Genomic DNA, 20,887 nt, shown 5'->3' with positions numbered 1-20,887 from the left:
GGTATCTATTAAGTATATAATATAGAAAGTATTAAACGACATTACAATTATTAATCTGTAACAGATTAAAGGAAAGGTGTAAAAAAGTATATGGTTTCGGTTAGAATACAATTTTGAAAATGACATCTCTGAAAATGTCAATTTCTATTAGAATATACGCATATTTAAATTAAAAAGATTTCGGGATTAGATAAATCGAAGTGAAAATCAAGAAAGTGGCGTTTAGATAAGAAATCAGTGTGTTATCCAAGAGATTTAATGATAATTGTAATAGAGTTCTGGAACCTACTGTAATCCTAAATAACATACATAATCAATCCTAAAATAGAAACATTATGCGTGAGGAAGAACCATTAAGCGTCACCGCTTGAAAAATGAACGAGTTCAGCAACGGCGTGATCGGCAAAGTCAGGAGACTTTACAAAGACTCCATTAGCCTGATGCAGCAGCTCACAGACAAACAGAAAAATAATTGAGTCTGTAAACCAGAACAAAGACAGTAACGGCCCGTTTTAGATAAGCGCGTTCGGCAGCGCGTTGAGCGGCGCGCCCAACTCAAATGTATAAACGTATAACCAAATAATTACAAGATAAAAATAACTTTTTATATACCACGTTTTTAAATTTTATGTTGAATCATATAAACTTGACAATTCTATGTATTAATAAATACTTACTTTTTTATACTTGATAGAAATACTGAATAAATATAGAATACTGAAATGTTATTTTGACATTTCATATTGATCTCCAAAGTAGCGTACGTATATATTAATAATTTAGTTGCTAGGACCCCCTTAGGAACCAATAATAGTTTACTGGACAAACAAGAATACGAGTTAATAAAAACGTGGTAAAAAAGACTTTGTCTACGAACATTTTCACACACGGTTATACGTTTGAGTTGCGCGCGCCGCAAACGCTTCGCTGACTTCGCCCTCGTAAGACGCCCAGTAAGACAGAACATACTTGTAAACGTATGAGAGATAGGGAGATAGGGATAAAACGTATGAGATAGTTTACCTTTTAATATTATTGCTAATTATCATATAATAACTTGGATTATTAATAATATAATATTGTTTCTTTTTACGTAATAATTCGATGTGGATTTTGTCATAAAAGAAATAACATACTATAAGACTATTATTTATAGTCGAAATTTTTTGGTAAATATATTTAAGGATTGCAGGTTACCTGGCTATTATAAAAGGGGGTCTTCTCTGAAGAATTAATATTATATAGGTATAATTAAAATATTATTACGTCTTTTAAAATAATGAAATATATAATGTATATATTGAATGCGTGATCTTATCACATTCTCATTATTTTTTTTTATAAATGTTTTGGTTAACAAAAAAATCACATCTTTTTAGACACGGCACGACACTGAATATCACGTGTGAAATCTCATCATACTAGACATCAGGTGTATAATATATTTAACAAGACGATTTCAGTTCCTTCTTAAACCCTCTTCACTCTAATCTGAGTTTAAGCGAAGGAAACTCAACGAACATGTATTCTCTAGACAGCTTTAATTAGGCGCTTAACACGGTGTCCGCTTATATAATATTATCACTTGAGATTTAGTTTGAAAGCTTTTATACCTGCCAGTTTTCGTTAGCAACCGACTCATCTGAAAAACAAATCGATAAAAACTAATTGGAGAAAGAACTCGAAGAAGATTCGAATGAACATTTGAATACCAAGGATTCATTCTGTTTCTAATAGTTATTCTAATGACATGTTCAATACCTCTATCCCGGCAATCCAAACATTGCAATACAATGTGTATATCAGGTGTCTACCTACTCAACTTCTTTTCATAAATTGATATTATACTGATGTTGTGTCATTTCTATTTTATTTCAAATTTAATGATAAATAATTGTATTTTTTTTTATTGTCGTATTAATTATTGTCCATGACTGTAATAGTGTCGCTTATAAACAAATAAATATCAAAAATTACTATTTCAATCTACATCTTACCATGAAACCATTTTTAATTCAATGAATAATAGTCAATATTTAAGAATGTACCAATCGTCATTTGCATGATGAATCTGTTGTAATTATTATTGTAATGCAATTTGGTTGATACGCGTGCGATTTTCCCAGTGTCCTGTTGAAAATTTTAAAGTTTGCCACAAATCAATCTGCAATGCTAATTGAATTGAACATACATAACTTGAAAATACCTAAGATATATATTTACTAGAAAAAATCATATTTGAAGAAATAAAAACGTCGCCTGATAGAATTTGAATCCATACCACTGGTATCGCGCAAATATACTTTAACCAATTAAACTAAAGTCCTCCTACTTAATTACGATAAAACGATGGTTAAAGCATATTGGCACGATATTTTTTCAAACGTGATTCTAGTAGGTACTTATATATATGAGGTGTTTTCAAGTTATGTATTTTCAATATATGGAATTTTACATTCTCAAATCTTATGAATTATTCGTTGAATAAAAGAAATGGTTTATTACAAATTAAATTGCAGCTAATTTAAACATAAGTCCATAAGTATTCACCTGTTTTAGGCTTCATCTAGTTTGTATGGGTTTCTGCAACGCCTTTAGCTGTGGTATTTACAAAATCAACATAATAATAACGATTCAATTTTCTTACAGCCAAACGACCGCCAGTGGAAGAGACGGCGTCTTTCCTCCAGTCCCTGTTGGCCTCCCACGGCCCCAACTACCTGGAGAAACTCTTCGGAAGCAAGGCCCGAGATGCGCTGGCTCCCTTGGGAGGGGTCGAGAAAGTAGCCATCGCACTATCAGGTACACATTTCACCTTTTATTACTGTGACGACTAGGGAATCCAATCCCGAGCCAAATTTTTGATCCCGGAATTTCGGGATTACAATTTGACAATCCCGGGATTGGCATTTTTTTGATAGTTTATGTAAAATTTTTATATATACAAAAAACATTGATAAAATCGGTCAAAAATTAATAAATAAATAATTTATACTATTTAAGTCATGTATTGTTAATATTGTGCATGTTCAATCTTGGAAATCCATAGGTAAAATGGAGTAAATGTAAATAATATTGTAATATAAATAATAATGTAAGAGTCAGTTCTATTTATTTATTAAAAGATAACAAATACAAAAACAAGTTCAATTAAAATAAAAAATAACATATTGTGTTGACAATAAAAATACAAGCTATCATGAAGTGTTAGTTTTTTAGTTTTTTCTGAAGCAAAAAAAGGTTATTTATTTTCCGGTGATTCCCACTGTGATCAGTGGGTCTCCAGAATAACATTTTCTGGTAGAAACGTCTAACTAAATGTTTCTTGATTTATGTATTCTATTTCTCGAATTTATATCACGAAAGTGCAAAGCATTGCTTTTTCCAATATTTCTCATGTTTATTAATTTATGTGAAAAAATAAAATGAATTGGTAACACGTAGGTAATAAATCAAACTTCATTCAAACTCAGTTTATTTCTAATGTAGTTATATGTTATTTAAAGTATTTTTTCTAAATATTTTCGTTCTTATTTTATTTTTCATAAAAGTTGATAAAAAAATCAATCCCGAAAGTTTCGGGATTATGTTTACCAATCCCGGGATTCATAGGTATCGAAAATAGTTCGGGATCCTGGGATTGGAATCCCTAGTGACTACGAATAATCTTAACATTTATGTAGAACTAACTCAAAGGGTCTTATCTATTTACCCTACCTACCCAAAGAACATCGCACAATAGATTTGCTTACATAACTTTGAGAGACCCTAAATAATATAGTTATCCTGACATATATCAATATTGTCCATTATATAAGTATCTATATAATTTGAAAATACCTCAGAAACATTCTTCTTCCGACCATGTCCAATCCTAATAAGATCATATGGGCCTCCACGGAGTAGAGGTTTCTATTAACAGATTTTGTTTTTACGAGAAAATGATGTCAACCACTTGCTCAACCTATTAGGTCCATACTCTGACCCAGGATTTGAACCTGATACCCACGACGCTATAGGCCGACGCTTAGCCATTATGGGTCATAAACGTACCTGTTAGAAAAAATCATTAAAAGATATGGTACCGAGTCCAACTTAAAATCACATTCATTGGATTCCAGCTAATGTGCATTACCAATTTGGCCACCTACACTATAACCAATTATGATTACTATTAGTCATGTAAGTAAAGCAAATTTTGTTAATATTTAATGTCTTTACATTGGTTTAAGTCATAAATAAGTATGGTGGCAATCTGTTAATGCAAATTTATAACACCCTCAGATTGTATATTTTGGATGAACTCAGTTAATAGGACACTTTGCTGGATAGCTCAGTGACTAGAGGCACTAGAGCACTCTTTCAGTAAACAAAACACGTGTGTTCGATTCCACTCAGTCCAATAGTTTGTCTAAGTTTTTTCTCTTGTTTCTGAAACTTTTTCAAAGTTATGTATACTCGATGAATAATGCTGCATTCTTCAAATGTGGCTTCCTCTGACATCCATCTACATCTATCCCCATACAGAGTGGCTAATCTGGTATCCCGAGTATAAACTAGCAGTCATCGATGCAAGCGAGATTTTGACTAGTCTATTGTTCCGCGTTCTTTTTGATTTCTCAACATTGCTCTGTTTTTTGGTTCATTATAATTATTATTGTAATAGACCACATCGCAGTTTTACAATCCTTATAATAGATCGCTGGATTCTTCGTACAGAGCGTAGAGATCAGCATTGTGTCTTCTGTCTTCTCTTTGACCCTGAACGGCAGAGAATGTTCTCCTCAAAAATGTTTAGCGCTCGCCCGTTCGACATAGTTAATGTACAGGTTTTTGAACAGTAAATTCTGAGTATATCTAAAAAAATAAAAACTTTATTTTTAACTAGTACCTATATATTATGTTTATCTTTTAATTTGAATAAAATATTACTATCTAGCTTGTATTATAATAATTAATATATCCACGTGCTTTATTTGCTAAGGGTAAACTGACAAGTTCTCAATAGGCGAATAAAGCCAAAGGCGAAAATATTCCTTTATAATATTTATTTTTTTATCAATAAAATAAAATATTTTTTATGATTATTTCTATTGATAGCAAAAAGCTTTTCTCTGAATATTTCGTTCATTTTTATTGCTTTGAACATCGTTTTAGCTTTAATAATAAAACATGTGTAAAAGCAATTTCGATAATTTGTAATAAATAATACTTCAATACACCATTTCACTTGAACGAATGTGAACATACCTATGGCTTGTATTTATAGCCCAAAACATTAATAAATCTTTTCGAAAATCTAATTTTCACCGCGCCAAACCGTGTAATAAATTGTAACATCTTTTGTTTTCTCTGAAAATGGCAGCTTTGAAATATTGTAAAGAAGCTTTTGTATTTTATGAGCAAACAATAAGCTCTAACAACTGTTTTCAGTAAACTCTTTCGAAAATTCACTCTAGTTGCAGTGGCGTCGTAAAAATATTAGAACCGTATATAAACTACAAATATTATTATTCAGGAGAAATATATTTTTTCTAACGGAAAATTATATATCAACCTACGAAGATGATAATTAAAAGAACCAGATTGTTACTTGCAACTTAAAGATAATAAAATATACATGTACAAATGTAGTCGTGTAAATTGCCATAATACTTGTTTAGCAGTAAAGTTGTTATAAGAAAAAGAAAACAATTATCTTATTATGGATTTACAATTTTCAACGGGTTACATTGTTACATAAATCCTGAATTCATGTCAGCGCGTTTTTATCAGCTCGACTATACCCTCAGTCGTGGTGTTTCTATTTATTTCATCATAAGATGGAGTCTACTGCTGGATGAAGGCGTCTCCTAGCTTTTTCCACGCTTCTTGATCTCTAGTTCTTTGCTGCTACGTACATCTATCGAACTTTATTATTCCATTTATTTATACTATACATACATCGGATATGTCCGCAGCATATTTAGAACTACTGTATATTTTCGGAAAAGTTGGACAGTTGCAAAAAGTGTGAGGTAAACTTAAAAACGCGTTAAACAATAAGTTATTTTGAATAGTTACGTCTGTCTCATAATAATGTGTTAAAGTTTGTCACGTAAACATAACGCGTATTCAATATTTGATGTCAGTCGACTCGCTTTGTATCCCTTGGTTTTATGGCCTAAAATAATGTTAAAGTGGACCCTGCTTCAAAACTACTACCACGCCCTGTGGGGTAAGCCAGTTCCCATTAATTTCCGATATTTGAGCGGTGATGTCATTTCAGTGTGAATCGTGAGTTTAGAGTTTTCCTTAAAAACAAATATCGGGCTGAGATTATTGGGGCCCCCAATGACATACTCGTAGCTCCGCCACTGAGTAGTTACTCTTGGCCACTCTCTCTCTCTCTCTCTAGCGATATTTATTTCCAATTTTCATATTATTGTAATCACGATACTCTATAAAAAGCTTTTATAGTAACATGCTTTCACAACAATCAGTAATTACAAAAATATTTTCCGGCAGTAGACGTATATCTTGGAATATTTTTGAATTTATAATTTTACAAACAATGTATTAGAACAAAAACTACCAAGCAATCATATGTTAAGTAAATGGAACATAAACATATTTTTTTTATTATAAAATAGACTATGAATCACTTTTAAATAATAAAAAGTATATCTTGGAATATTTTTGAATTTATAATTTTACAAACAATGTAAAACTACCAAGCAATCATATGTTAAGTAAATGGAATATAAACATATATTTTTTTATTATAAAATAGACTATGAACCACTTTTAAATAATAAAAATATATCAGTTGTTTAACTACCTATACGACCTCTATAATATTAGGTAATAAATGTTTTCATACTGTACCACAGTAAACTGAGGAAAATAATTATTGACTGTTTTTAAAAACTTTGTTACAAATTTAATAATATACAATAATATATAAATAATACAGTTTAGATACTTACTACTATTTTTTTATTATAATTATAATATTATAATCATCGTTATCGTCAACCAACTCCTGGATGAAGGCCTCTCTTAGCTCTTTCCACTTTTTCGATCCCCAGTTATTCGCTGCCACGTACATCTACCGAATTTTATGAGTTTAATCAGTCCAGCGGATTTTAAGGCATTCCTGTAGCGGTTTAGTGCCCGTTGGGTACAACAATTAATGTTGTTGTTTCAATCGATGGCTTTTTTATTTGTATGCTTTATAATGAAAAACTAAGTGAATGAATAATTGTTTGTGTTTGTTAATATTTTCATCTTTCTATAGTAAAATAAAGCATTACAACCGAAACAGCAATCGACTAAAAATCATTTTTTATTGAATTTAATAATTTCGTAAAATGGAATTCTATCAAGTAGGTATCTAAATGGTATCCCAATTAATAACATAATGACTGTTTAGATAATATTATACTAAGACACCAAGACTCGTAAATTCAATTTGATTGACATATTGTATTAGTAGATACAATCATTCGGTTTTCGTCAATTCAAATTTTCAGAGAATACCTACGTATATCGATTAGTATGTATAAGATGAAAAAAAAATGATTTACACCACCCGAAGCTGTTATTAATCATAATTTAAATTATCAATAATCATATTTTCTTTTGTTTATTTAGAATCGCAGACCATCGAAGACTTCGGTGCTGCCCTCCACCTGATGAGATCAGATCTGGAGCACCTTCGTTCCGTATTCATGGCCGTAGAGAACGGTGACCTAGGAATGCTCAAATCTCTTGGTATCAAGGACTCTGAACTGGGGGATGTCAAGTTCTTTTTGGAAAAGCTGGTGAACACGGGTTTCCTTGACTGAATAGCGCCCGAGCCTGCTTCTGAATTCTACGTTCATCCCTTGCCCCGAGCCCCAATCAACCCCGGCTTCTATAGCTACCTCCCTTACGACTCCTACAATTATTAAAAGTTAACCTTTTGATGTATTTCATACTCATTTTTTTATACTTTGTTCGTTTCTAAATTGAGTTAATATGACCACTCACAGTGGCCCCTATTTTTACCTTCGATGATTTTTTTCCAAGTCTACGTTTCATATTATGTTGAAAACGTTATTAATATAAAACAACAGTATGGTGTGTGCAATCAAAATTTATATGCAATGAATGTGTTTGTGTAAACTTTTTGTTACCCCGCATTATCATTCTGTTACTTGATTAATATTATCAAACGCTAAATTAAAAAAAGGTAATTATACAGACAGATTTTAACAATCTTTTTATTTTGTCCATACGTATTGACAAAATTGATAAACAATTATTGTGATTTTTAATTAAGCTATGTATTTTTTTATTGAAAATGTAACAATATTTACGAATGTAGCATACGTTATTGAATATACATAGTCATAAACGTAAGCACTTAGAAATAACACATTGACCGGAATCCAATGAGATTGTGATTATTTCAACAAACATAATTAAACAATGTACTATAAAATGTAATCATCGTGTTGGGTACCTACTAGTTGAAATACCAGTTATTATGGTAAAATAACATCAAATTATCAATCGTAGGTACCTATTTTTTTTGAATGCACACACTATGAGTTATATATTCCCTAATATTATTTTTTAAATATTCTGACAAATATTTTACTCTAAATAATGATTAATGAAAACTACCTGATATATCTGTCTGGTTGTAAAATATATATATATATATATATTATTTACTCAACCCATTTTTTGGTAGGTTTACGAACATTGAAGTCAACATTTATAAGTGAAATACTATTTTAAATCGAATAATACCATGTTTTGTGCCGTCATGTCACCTATAAATCCTTTGTTTTATACCAAAGTCGATATTGAATAATTATTAAACCTTTTCACACAAATCGTAAAGTTCACGACAGGCTTCGGTGATTCTATTGGAAAAATTGCCTCCGGCTATCAACCGCCCCTTTTGTGAAAATATGCTTTGATAATTCAATAAGTTTACATAAATATTATTACCACAAACATTCTTAAAGCTTTGCACGATTTTGATCGAGTGCTTTAGCCAAGGGTCGTTTTTCTTTAGAGTAAATGTTATGTTACTTTGATGAAAAATAAGTAGTGGTAAAAGCTTTTTATCGGAAATAAGATTGTACAGGAGATGAATTTATAATATTATCAGGATTTTAATACACGTCAAAATTAACCAAAAAATGGTGTAAATATTTATACTTACGTTACATCGAAGATTTGTTTTATTTTCTTTTTTTGTAATTTTAATTTAAATGCTACGAGTTTAATATTACTGATTCTTCAAAAGATTATTTTATTAACTTTATTCTGTACTACATGAAATTGGTCACCAATTAAATCAGACAGAATGGTGAACATCCGATTTGATGAATGAAAATGTAGCCGAGTTGCATAAAGACAAGATATAGTATAGATCTTCTTGGATATTGTAAAAAAAACATTCTTAATCAACGTAGTGATTGACATTGGTCAAAATCATTCTAATTAGTCATTTTCTATGGCATATTCACAAAAAAGCTCGATAAGTTTGTAAAGATACTTGTAAATACGAGATTAGAAAGCACAATACAAAACTTATTAGATAAAGTCTACGATCGTTTGGTGTTATATGGGATAATTATTACGAAAAAAATATCTATAAAAAATATAAGAGGCACAAGAATGTACAGAAATAAAAATGCAACTGTGTCAGTAGTTAACGGAAATTTAGACAACAACAACAACAACAACAACTCAAATCGCAACAAAATGTAAGCCTAGTCTATGTTTTTAATGTAGTGTTGCATTAGATGAGAAATCTAATAATTTGATTGGAAATTATATGAATATAAAATTGGTGACTCGTTAATAATACATTATATTTGCATACTGCTAATGTGTAGATTTCAATATTTATTTACTAGGTCAATAAATATTTTTACGATGCTTCATATTCACACATTTAGATAATATCAAACAAAAAACACATAAATATTAATTAATGATGGTGAATATTAAACAATCAATAGGTACCTACCTATATTATAATTATTACGAAATAACCGTATGATTTTAATACAATTCTGTAGGCATATTATTCAAATGATATCTTTTTAGAACCCTTTTACTTTTTTATCCTTTCCAATCATCTTCTCTCGGTTTATTTACTGAGAATATTTCATTTTTCATTCATAGATATTCATTTTAAACGTATCGTTATATAAGTTGTTCGGAAGCAGGATTCGGAAATAATGGAAAATTTGTAAATTAAACATATCAATTATTGAAATAATATTATATGAATAAGTCGATTTAAGAAGAAAAAAAAATAACGTAAAACATACATATCTGGTAACTTCGTTACTCTTTTATTATAATATAATAAAACTTTTATAGAATCTTATTTAGATGAAATGCACGATGTATTAATTATTAACAATATTGTCGGTTTTGTTCAAATTTTAAAATAATATTATGTACTTGCACTTGATATGAATATACAATATATAAAATTATACACCAACAATATTTTTAGCAAATTTTTAATATAATACTGTAATACTTATACTATTATAAATTTACGTTATTTTAAGCTTGGTCCATCGGCAGCAAAATTAAAAGTAATTAACTTACCTGTTTTTTTATTTGCAAATATAGTCTTATAATTCAATTGTATTTCAATATTTCATATAAATATTGTAAATATTGAAATGCGTAAATTGCCCCTTTTCAAGCAAGTACTTTTTTCTATGTATTACCTTCCGTCGGTTGATTAATTATATTTTTAAAGATGAAACCAAACCTTACAGCCCTCCAAATAACTAACTTTCATAATTATGTTTCATCTTTTTTTTAGCCTTTGCGTAATCCTAACTTGAAATTTTTAATATACTTTGCGTAGAAATAATTTTAATCTATTGATGTTGTATTCACTTTATTAATTAGTTACAAATCCATTTGTATATCTATTATTATTGACAACTTTTAAATAATATATCAAATTGTTTTATCTGCGTGTCGTAGAAATAACAGTGCCGTAGACAGGGAGAAATGGAAAATTCCGATGGTTAAAGATAATGAAACCTTTAAAACAGTAATTTATTATGTTATTTTTTAATTGCTATTATAAAAATACAATGTGAAAGGTGTTGTTTTACGTATGATATAACTTTATTATAAATTATGAAGGCCTGGAATGTATTGAATGAAAAGAGTAATTACCTGACTACGGCACTAGAAACATGTTATCAATCTTGTGCAATATTTCCATGTTTAGATGTAGTAAGTGTTGAAATATATTGATATAAATAATTATCAAAGAGTTACTGTACCTTTTATTAGAAGTTAGCGTCGTAAACGACCTTTCATGAGACATAATGATGAAGAAGAAAATTATAAAGAACAATTATAATATTATCGTACTAGGTGAATAGGTGAAAATGAGAGACGGTTTTGAGTGAAAGGTGTATTTTCTAATATCGTATCGACTTCCCCCTATCACGGATTTGACAGAATTTAATATCCTGCATAATTAATTATCAATGCGCTCGACGAAGATCAAGCTTAGGTAAATATTATGCAGGGCTTAAAAAAATATCGAAATATTTCGACCGAAATGATAATATAATAATTATTAAAGAAACGACAGTATTTTTTGAATCTTTAAATGTTAGGTTTAACAAAAATGTAAGTACTCAATAGTGAAATAATCAATAGGTAATTAATTACCTACTTAAAAGTTATAAACTTACTATGACTTCTTTTTTCTTAACTTTCTAACTTGAAAAATGGCACTCATCAATATTATTATATTTGAATAAAACATATTTACTTGTCATGAACGTGTTGCATTACTTTTGTGTGAAGTAATTAATATATTTTTAAAGGGCACGATGTTATTGACGTTACTTAAGTTTTTTGAATATTTTTTTAAACAAATTTTATATAAAGCACTTCGCTTACTATGTTGCTTAAAAATTATACATAATATATTATTTTTACAAATTTACCGCTCGTTTTGATATTAACTATTGCCATTCTGTAAACTATATCAAGTAAATGCTACACTGCTTACTCAGTCAAATATGAAAAACAAATCTATGATATCTTCGAAAAATGGTTAAAAGCTTATGTATTATTTATGAATTATTGCACTAAATGTGTAGATGTAATGAAAACTGTAAGTTTTCTAACGTAAATAGCTATTAATTACTACTGATATAACAATTCATATCGTAATATTACTATACAATATATTATTTTAATGTAACGATGATAAAAATGTTGGCCATACAATGGTCGTAGAGAAGATGAAATCAAGACTCGTCCAGATTACCGATATGGTGTACATATTAACATTTTTTTATTAACCACGTATTTATTTGGTCATTTTATTAAATGATTATTAAATTTTATATACCTAATTTGCAAATAATTGTCCGACGCCCTTGGAATTTTCACCTTACCGATTTTATTACGAAATATTTTTTTAAATGACCCTTCATTTATTATAAAAACGTAAAAATATAGTACAGCATAAAAATCAGTTACTTAAATTTATCTTATTGTGTTATTTATTGATTTACAATATATTTAGTAAATTATGGAAAACTGTGTTTTTTTTAAATTAAAATAAAGCTACTTTTGTTATTCTTTTTGATCATTCATTCTTGTTTATAGGGCCAAAAGAATGAATTTTGAAAACGAATTAGATGACCTACTTATATGATAAATATAAAAAAAGTTTTTTTACATTCAAATTATCGTTGCACAATGAAATAAATGCAGAATATCATTGTGAATCTCTAAGTAAATGAGCTATTTTTGGCATCGTTTTTAGTACGTTATATGTTTTTATGTATTTTTTTTTTTATTTTTAAATGATTATTGTTTGCAGCTAGGTTCTTATCTATGCATAAACTTTTTTTTACATTTACGGGAGGTTAGTAAAGTATATTTTTGAATGAGAGTAAGTAATTTATTTATCTGGCTGGGAAATAAGTTATTTCTCTGAAAAATAAATTGCGTTGGATGGTATGGTATCGAAGTGTAATGAATATTATATATTTATAGTATTTATAAATATGAATGTGTATTTTATCAATAACTATTAATAATATTAATCTGCTTCAATTTTAACTGTTAGCAAAGTTATGATATTTTTCAGAATTTACATTTTTATGTCAAAATTAATAAAATATACATATCAAGAAGAAATAATTATTCTCTCCTATAGTAGGCGGTACCTACTGTCATTATAATATGCGTTATTTTTATTGGTTTAATAATTAATAAATTGAAAAATATTTGCCATATGTATTTAAAGGGACGGACTTAAACTGACACATTTAACAACTCGTTGACGATCGCTGCTTATGGCTTTTATTTTTTGATATAAAATTATCATAAGATGCCTAATACAATAATATATAATAGTATATTAACTATTTATCATTGTCGAAGTCAGATGATGTAATGATTTGATTTTTATTTGTTTATTAATTTCGTTTTGAAATCTCTATACATTATAATGTGGCTAAATTATCTTTCAATTTTATTTTATATAATAAATAACTTTAGTGGGTTATATATCTATATTATTATTATTCTAATATAACATAATATGTCTAAAATATAGATGTAGGAAAGCATACATATCAATGTCAATCTTAGTGTAATGACTAATAATATATTATTATTATGTAGATAGGTGTATTTTAGTTGAATATTTATCACAAAACATATCATTTTCATAGAGCTAAAAAGCAAAATGTGATTAATGAAAATGTATTGTAGTTTCTTTGAGATATGCGATTAAAATAATAATTATTTATTATCCATTTTGTTCTAACACGCTTTTTTATATTTTAATATAGGTATTTATTATTCCTACATATTATGGTTTGCATATTGTATTTTAATAATTTACTGCTTCTTATAAAATATGTAAGTATATCAAATTTCGCACTAATTTTGTGTGATCTGACACATTTGATATATTTATTGACATACAAATTACATTATTGTTTTCTTTGTATCAGAGTGTATCAATGCCAAAAGTCACATACATATCAAAATGATTGTCTTATTACAGTACTTAATTATTTTTGTATTTATATAAATGTTCTATCAATGGTAGTTTTAAAACATGTACAATGATATATGACTCGGGTACAGAACCACTATTATGAAAAATATTGTGTACGACATGGAGAATTATATTTAATAAATGAATTACAAAACATTGCAAACCAAACTTTTATTTATTTCTTTTAAAGTCCTTCCTGTCAAATCAATCCTAATATTCCACTCCACCCTCTTTACAGGCCTGCCTTGAATATGCCTTCAAATGCGTCCATTAAACCCTTAAATGGATTATGTTACATGAAATTATATTATTCAGAAAATATTTTTATTGTGAATAAAATGTTATGTGAAAACTTGCAGTTACCTACCCTTAGTGTAAAAGTGTGCTTACTAGATAGTTGTAGGTTTCATACACAGGTACCACTGTTTATATAAAATAATTTAAAACATAAAAATTAATCGATTACTTTTCTAATGCTCAAAATGCCGCCCTCTAGTATTTTTTAGCTTTAAATAATAAAATAGAATCATTTAACCGGTATTAGGGCATGTATAGTGGGGGCAGTAAGTGTCGAAAATGATTATATAAATGATCGAAACCTAATATGATCACAACATACAGATACCAAGGTTTGAAATTTTTACCGCCAATGACGGAGACACTCAAACGGCCACAAACTATACATCATATTATATACCACTGCCAGGTTTGACTTTGTGCATAATGTTGTTATAAAACCTCAGTAGCCTCCACCAGTAGCAAACCACTCCATACCAATGGGCTAAAACCGCATTACCTGCATACTGCTTCAGGTAGGTACTCATATCAGCAAAATGTAATCCAAATCAAAATCAGTAGCCATATTGAATAAATTAATGAATGATGATCAATCTTTAGAAAAAGGATTAGTATCATAATAATTCATCATTCGACCGATAGCACCATCTGCAGTAGTCATATTGAAATTATTTTTGACGAAGAAAGAATCATGAATGTCAAACTAGGTACTCAAAAATTATAATCAGTCTCGTCCGGTTGCTGCCAAAAGTTGACAAGTCGATAATTTAGTTATTTAGAGTTAACAACGGATTATTTGTCTATATATAAAAATATTATGTATGCTAGAAAAAAATCAAGGTCATCTAATATATAGAACATGGACATAAAGAACAAAGAAATTAGCTAGCAGTGTGCCTGATTTCAGAGGGCTTGCCAAACTTCAAATTGCAATTACTCCATTATATTTTCTCCAACTAGATAATGTTCTACAACTTTTTAAAATATTATGCTTTTGGTTTGAATCTAAGGTTAGGTTTGCATCAAAAGTTTTAGCTCAAATTACTGTCAATAGATGTCAATAAAGAAGTATTGTGTAAAAGTATTTTATTCTTATAGCAATATTTTACATGTAGATAAATACATTTAGTTTCATTTAATATTTATTACTAAAACATATAAATAACAATAGATTAAGTCATAAATTTTAAACAATAGTATGTATCCGTTTTATTAAAAATATGATAAAATAAACTTGAGATTATTAGTGATAATATAGTTCAAACTTTTATTATTTACATTCACAAGTTTTTATATGTAAATTACAACACGTAATTTTAATAATATGCAAAACATAAAAATTATGTCTAAATTAATTATTAGTGTTTTTTCCATTTGTTATAATAGATTGATATTCTAAAATGACGTTATTCGAGTTTCATGAATATGTGGTTCAATTGGGAAAAGCTCCAATTGTTGTAATCCATAAGGAAAAATGAATCCCATGAACAATATTACCTTTATTATAATTTTTTACATTCCAGAAAGGTTTATAATTTTAAATAATTTAAATATTGATTAAGTGTTCAATCAGTATCAAATATTGATCTTCTTGTGGTAATGTAAATCGGTTACGTCTCTGCATAAAAAAATGTGGTTTTACTGGTCCCCAAAGTCATGGTTTCAGATTGGAAATAATAAGACCTGAAACAAAAATCACATAAAAATGTTCAAATTGTAAAACAATATGTGTACTTGCCAGACCCAGAATTCAAACCCACAACGCTATAGGCCGACGCTTCAGCCGCGCGACCATCGCGGGACTGTTAAATATTGGGTTTCTCATATTCTTGAAATATATCATGGAATCAGAGGTTAAACTATGCTAAACTATTGCACTAATAAATTTTACCTCTGATACAGCGATGGATTTTTCAGTTTTGGCATGCTGTAACTTAATATAACTCGGTAAACTCCGATCAGTGGGCCATGTAGCAACAATGGATAGTATGGAGAGCCATCCTGGATAGCAGACCAGGCAGTCAGGCTTCGACTGACAGCCGTAAATATTTGGTGTTTAGATAGTGCAAATGAAGATTTTTAACTTTTCTATGCCTCACGATATTACTATGGCAGTATCTGACAGGCCGCAGATTTTTAATGACACAAGGTGAATGTAGAACGAAGCTCTTACTTAAATCGCTGTAATAACGTAATTTGTAGCTTAGTATTTCATAATTTATTTTTAACAGATGTCACTGTGTGTTTAATTTATTGGATAATGCAAATCAATGAACAGTGGCTAGTAATTTGAGTTTAAAGTCGCACACGATAACTGGCAAAATTTGTATATGTGGCCTGTCGATCACGGCCTCATAGAGCTAGAAAACTCGCTGAAGGCATAGAACTGGTTAAAGAGAACTTCACACTTCTACTACGAAATTTATTTGACAAATTTTAAGGTAAATGAAAAGACAATTAAAAAAAGATGAGCAAATAAACAGTCAATAATACAAAATTTTGGTATTATTATTGAGTTAAAAAATCATTTATAACTTGCATGCGAGTAACTTAATTATGTATTAAAACATTAAAAAATATTAAAAATTGGTTGCCTTTGCTCGAATTAGGAAATCAGAAATGCCAACTTGGCGATGGCAATATATTGTATACAGTTTACCAACATAACCATGCTCCGTTCGTTCAGTAAATGCATTCAACTGCCTGTTTATAACTCTCCTTTAATATAGCAAAAAATTTCAGTTACTTTAGAAGGTGCCTTACCTGGAGACCTAAGAATCAATAGTGATATAGAAATTATCCTCTATGGAAGGTATGGCTTGGTGAATGACCCTCCAAAGAAAATGATGTTCGTCGTCCTTTCTACGATGAAATATAGGAACGGTTTGTTGGCAACAAACTTCAGTGGCATGTTCCAGTATGAAAGTTCACCAGCTGCAAACATAAATTTAATATGATTTTCTATAAACAATATCTGCATCTCGAAACCAGTGTATCTCAAAAAAGAGAGTTTAGATTTTGTGCCTAAATTATCAGGTCATTCTAAGCCAACTCACATTTTGAGTCTATTCTTAGCAGAAACCTGATATTCCAGAACCTATAAAGCATCCATTAACATTAATATCTTATAGTGGATTTTCATGAAAGTGTTCTTTATGGACTTATGATTCGCTAGGTCTCAGATACAGATTATATATTTCGCACCGTGAGTGTAAAACCAAGACATGTGAAAGAACATGCAATATATTGTAGATATAAACCAAATATTATGGTTTTTTTTTTAGAAACTCTATTTGTCCTAACAAAACGAAGACTTCAAACCCTAATGTCTCCAAAATATGTCATTTGCACATGTCTTGGTTTTACACTCACGGTGAGATTTGACAATCAGTGCATGTACAAATCGTCGATAGACTTCTACTTTATTAGTCCAAACCATTTGGTAAACAGTTGATTTTATTATTCACTAACCTGTAACGGCTGAGCCAACAGTACTCTCCTCAGTGACTTCAATTTGAGCCTTGTGGATGGCTCGTGATAAGAATTCGGCATTGCCACCGTAGATCTTTGACAAATCTGCATAGCCTTCATCAAATACATCGAATATTCCCATCTGAAATATTTACCTATACATATTTACATTCTGAAATAATTACATAGATAGGTAGGTACATCAAATATACTTATTATTCAAATTTTAAAACAAAATCCATTTGTTGTTAATTGAACTGTAGCAGTCATTAAATAAGACGGAGTTTATTTCACGATCATATAAATAAATAAATATTATATCATGTCATATCGACTGCAGCCAACTGCACTTTTGACCAAAACTGAGATTTCGATATTGTATTGCATTTTGTTATAAAGCATGTTTTATGTGCTCACACAAAATATCAAACTCCTAAGCCAATAAATAAATGCGTTATTGTTCTTCACACAAAATACCCAACTGCAGGTGCCACATTTCCAAAATCGTAAATGGAACAACTCCGCTCTTTATATAAATTTTCTTTATAAAGGGAAGCTAAAATATTATATACATAATGCAGATTATTTGTAAAAAAATAATTTCCAAGTGTATTTTGGAATTGTTAAATTCCACTCGATAGTTAAATTATTAAGTTTTTTCTCCTTCCTGCGCATCTATTCTAAACACAAGACTGCTATCGGCCGCTATCGGTGGTTACCAAGGGTAGTTTATCATATGTTTGTATTGAGGTTTTATAATTATTACAAAAAGTTAGCCGTCTAAACACTCAAAACAGTCAAAACTCTCGCCCTAAAACTTACCACAGCCAAGAGTGATGCTGGTATAACATAGCACTTATTGTAACAATTACAAGTAACGTATTGTAAAAATTATAATACTTCAATACAAAAATATGAAAAACTACCCTCGATAGCCGCTGATAGCAACCGATAGCAGTCTTGTGTATAGAATAGATGCGCTGAACAATTTGCCCACATGGAGATAGCCGGTTTTCAGATTAAGCAGTCGATATTATACACAATACAAAATATTGCAAATTTTCCAAAACACAAACTGCAATGCCGTAATCTCCGATAGAAATTATAACGGATATATTTTGCTATATTATGTTAGATAACAATTAAAGTAATAATATTAAGTAAATAACATGTTATATATATGTTAAATAAGATGTTCATGAAAATACCTAGGTATATGATTTTCGTTGATTTGATTTATTAAATTCACCGCTACCTCAGCTTCTTGATCTTGTCGTATTGATTAAAAGCTTTCACATACCGAACATCTATCTATCTATACATTCTATACTATAATTTATTTGAAGGATATATTTGGATGTGTGTACCGTCCTTCAGTTTTTCTTTATAAAAATCCACACGCGCAGTCGGATTTCGACAAAATTTAGAAAGTAGATAGAGGCCGACGAGCCCGAGTGCGTGGTTGGGTCCTAAATTTCACCCGTTGCACCCCGGGGTCAGTTTTACAGTTTTTGCGGAAAAGGCCGCCGCGTACAGGGCCTTGAAACGCGGAAGTTAATGCTGCAACCCCAATTTTTATTGAAAATGTCGGAGAATGTGTACATTTAAAAAATATTGATGATTTCAGCTCGACCGGAGGTCAAATGACAAAGTTAGTTGAAAATAATTGTGTTATTAGAATTGCTAATCGGCAGGTTGGCGCGGGCAACGCAGTGCTGCCACATTAGATCGGAATGCTTTGGAACTATTTAGGTATTGTATATCGAAAAGCCCTGGAAAGATGGATTGAATATTAAATTATGGATGGATATTTATATATAGAAAAGCCTTAAAATTATAAATTGAATATGTACTACTTTTTAAGATACGAGGGTGGGTCAATAAGTCCTTAGAAAAGCCGACAGGTGGCGCGACTAGTACTGTAAGCGGTTTGTTTTCATGCAGCGGCACTACCGATTCAGTATGTTGCGAAGTTTCAATCAGATTGGTCGGGTTGTTGTGTGTTTCTCGTACATTTCAAAAATTCTCGTGGAAAATGGAAAAATGGAAAATGGAGAAAATTGAGTTTAGAGCTGTTATTAAACATTTTAATATAAAAGGGTTAACAGCAAAGGAAATAAAAAATGAGTTGGATTTAGTTCACGGCATATCTGCTCCTTCACTTGCAACTATTTATAACTGGTTAAATGAATTTAAACGTGGCCGTACATCAACAAAGGATGAACCACGCTCAGGACGTCCTGTAGAGGTGACTACACCAGAAATGATCAATAAAATCCACGAAATGGTGTTAAGTGACCAAAGATTAAAGTTGAGTGAGATAATTGAGGTTACAGGGATCTCAAAAGGTAGCGTCATTTCTATTTTACATGACAAATTGGGCATGAAAAATATTTCTGCAAGATGGGTGCCGCGTTTGCTCACAGTCGACAATAAACGCAATAGGGTGGTGGCCTCTAAAGCCCTGTTGTCGCTCATGCAACGCAATCCGGATGAATTTTTTCGTCGCTTTGTGACTGTAGATGAAACATGGATACACCACTATACTCCCGAGACGAAAGAACAGTCAAAGCAGTGGATTGCGAAGGCAAACCATGTCCAAAGAAGGCAAAAACCGTAAAATCAGCTGGTAAGGTTATGGCTACTGTATTTTGGGATGCACGTGAAATTATTTTCGTTGACTATTTGGAAAAAGGAAAAACAATAACAGGGGATTATTATGCATCTTTACTGGACCAGCTAAAAAACAAAATTGAAGAAAAACGGCCTCATTTAAACGGGAAAAAAATCCTCTTTCATCAGGACAATGCCCGTGTTCACACATGTTTACGATCAATGGCTAAAATTGAAGAATTCAAGTTCGAATTGTTCGACCACCCACCGTATTCGCCAGATTTAGCCAGTGACTTTTTCCTATTTCAAATGAAGAAGTCATCGATCGGACAAATGCTTATTTTGAGGACCTTCCGAAAATTTATTTTTCTGACGGTTTAAAAAAAATTGAGAAACGTCTAACCAAGTGTATTGAGCTCCAAGGAGATTATGTTGAGAAAT

The 20,887-nt window shown here is 30.2% G+C and overlaps 2 protein-coding genes across 2 annotated transcripts in view; one reads left to right on the top strand and one right to left on the bottom strand.

The window, feature by feature from the left end:
- LOC147065386 (prohormone-4) overlaps nt 1-10,550 on the top strand; it is a 200,868-nt gene extending 190,318 nt beyond the window's left edge. The window contains exons 4-5 of the mRNA XM_085956792.1: nt 2,650-2,802; nt 7,636-10,550. Of these exons, the coding sequence (XP_085812918.1) occupies nt 2,650-2,802; nt 7,636-7,829 (347 nt within the window). The 3' untranslated portion in view covers nt 7,830-10,550. The remainder of the gene's footprint in view (nt 1-2,649; nt 2,803-7,635) is intronic.
- A 4,885-nt stretch (nt 10,551-15,435) lies between these two features.
- LOC147065385 (leukocyte elastase inhibitor-like) lies at nt 15,436-17,975 on the bottom strand. Its single transcript, XM_085956973.1, has 3 exons — nt 17,834-17,975; nt 17,126-17,296; nt 15,436-16,045 (listed from the first exon to the last, which is right to left on the bottom strand). The coding sequence occupies exons 1-2, from the start codon at nt 17,973-17,975 to the stop codon at nt 17,166-17,168; spliced, it is 273 nt and encodes a 90-aa protein (XP_085813099.1). The 3' UTR covers nt 15,436-16,045; nt 17,126-17,165.
- Between the last annotated feature and the right edge of the window lie 2,912 nt (nt 17,976-20,887).

The sequence above is a fragment of the Rhyacophila brunnea genome, unplaced genomic scaffold (assembly GCF_057557595.1).
Source record: "Rhyacophila brunnea isolate RB1 unplaced genomic scaffold, BYU_Rbru_1.0 scaffold_6, whole genome shotgun sequence".
NCBI classification, from domain to species: domain Eukaryota; kingdom Metazoa; phylum Arthropoda; class Insecta; order Trichoptera; family Rhyacophilidae; genus Rhyacophila; species Rhyacophila brunnea.
Note: the sequence above shows the minus strand (reverse complement) of the source record. Positions and strands in the feature narration are given on the sequence as shown.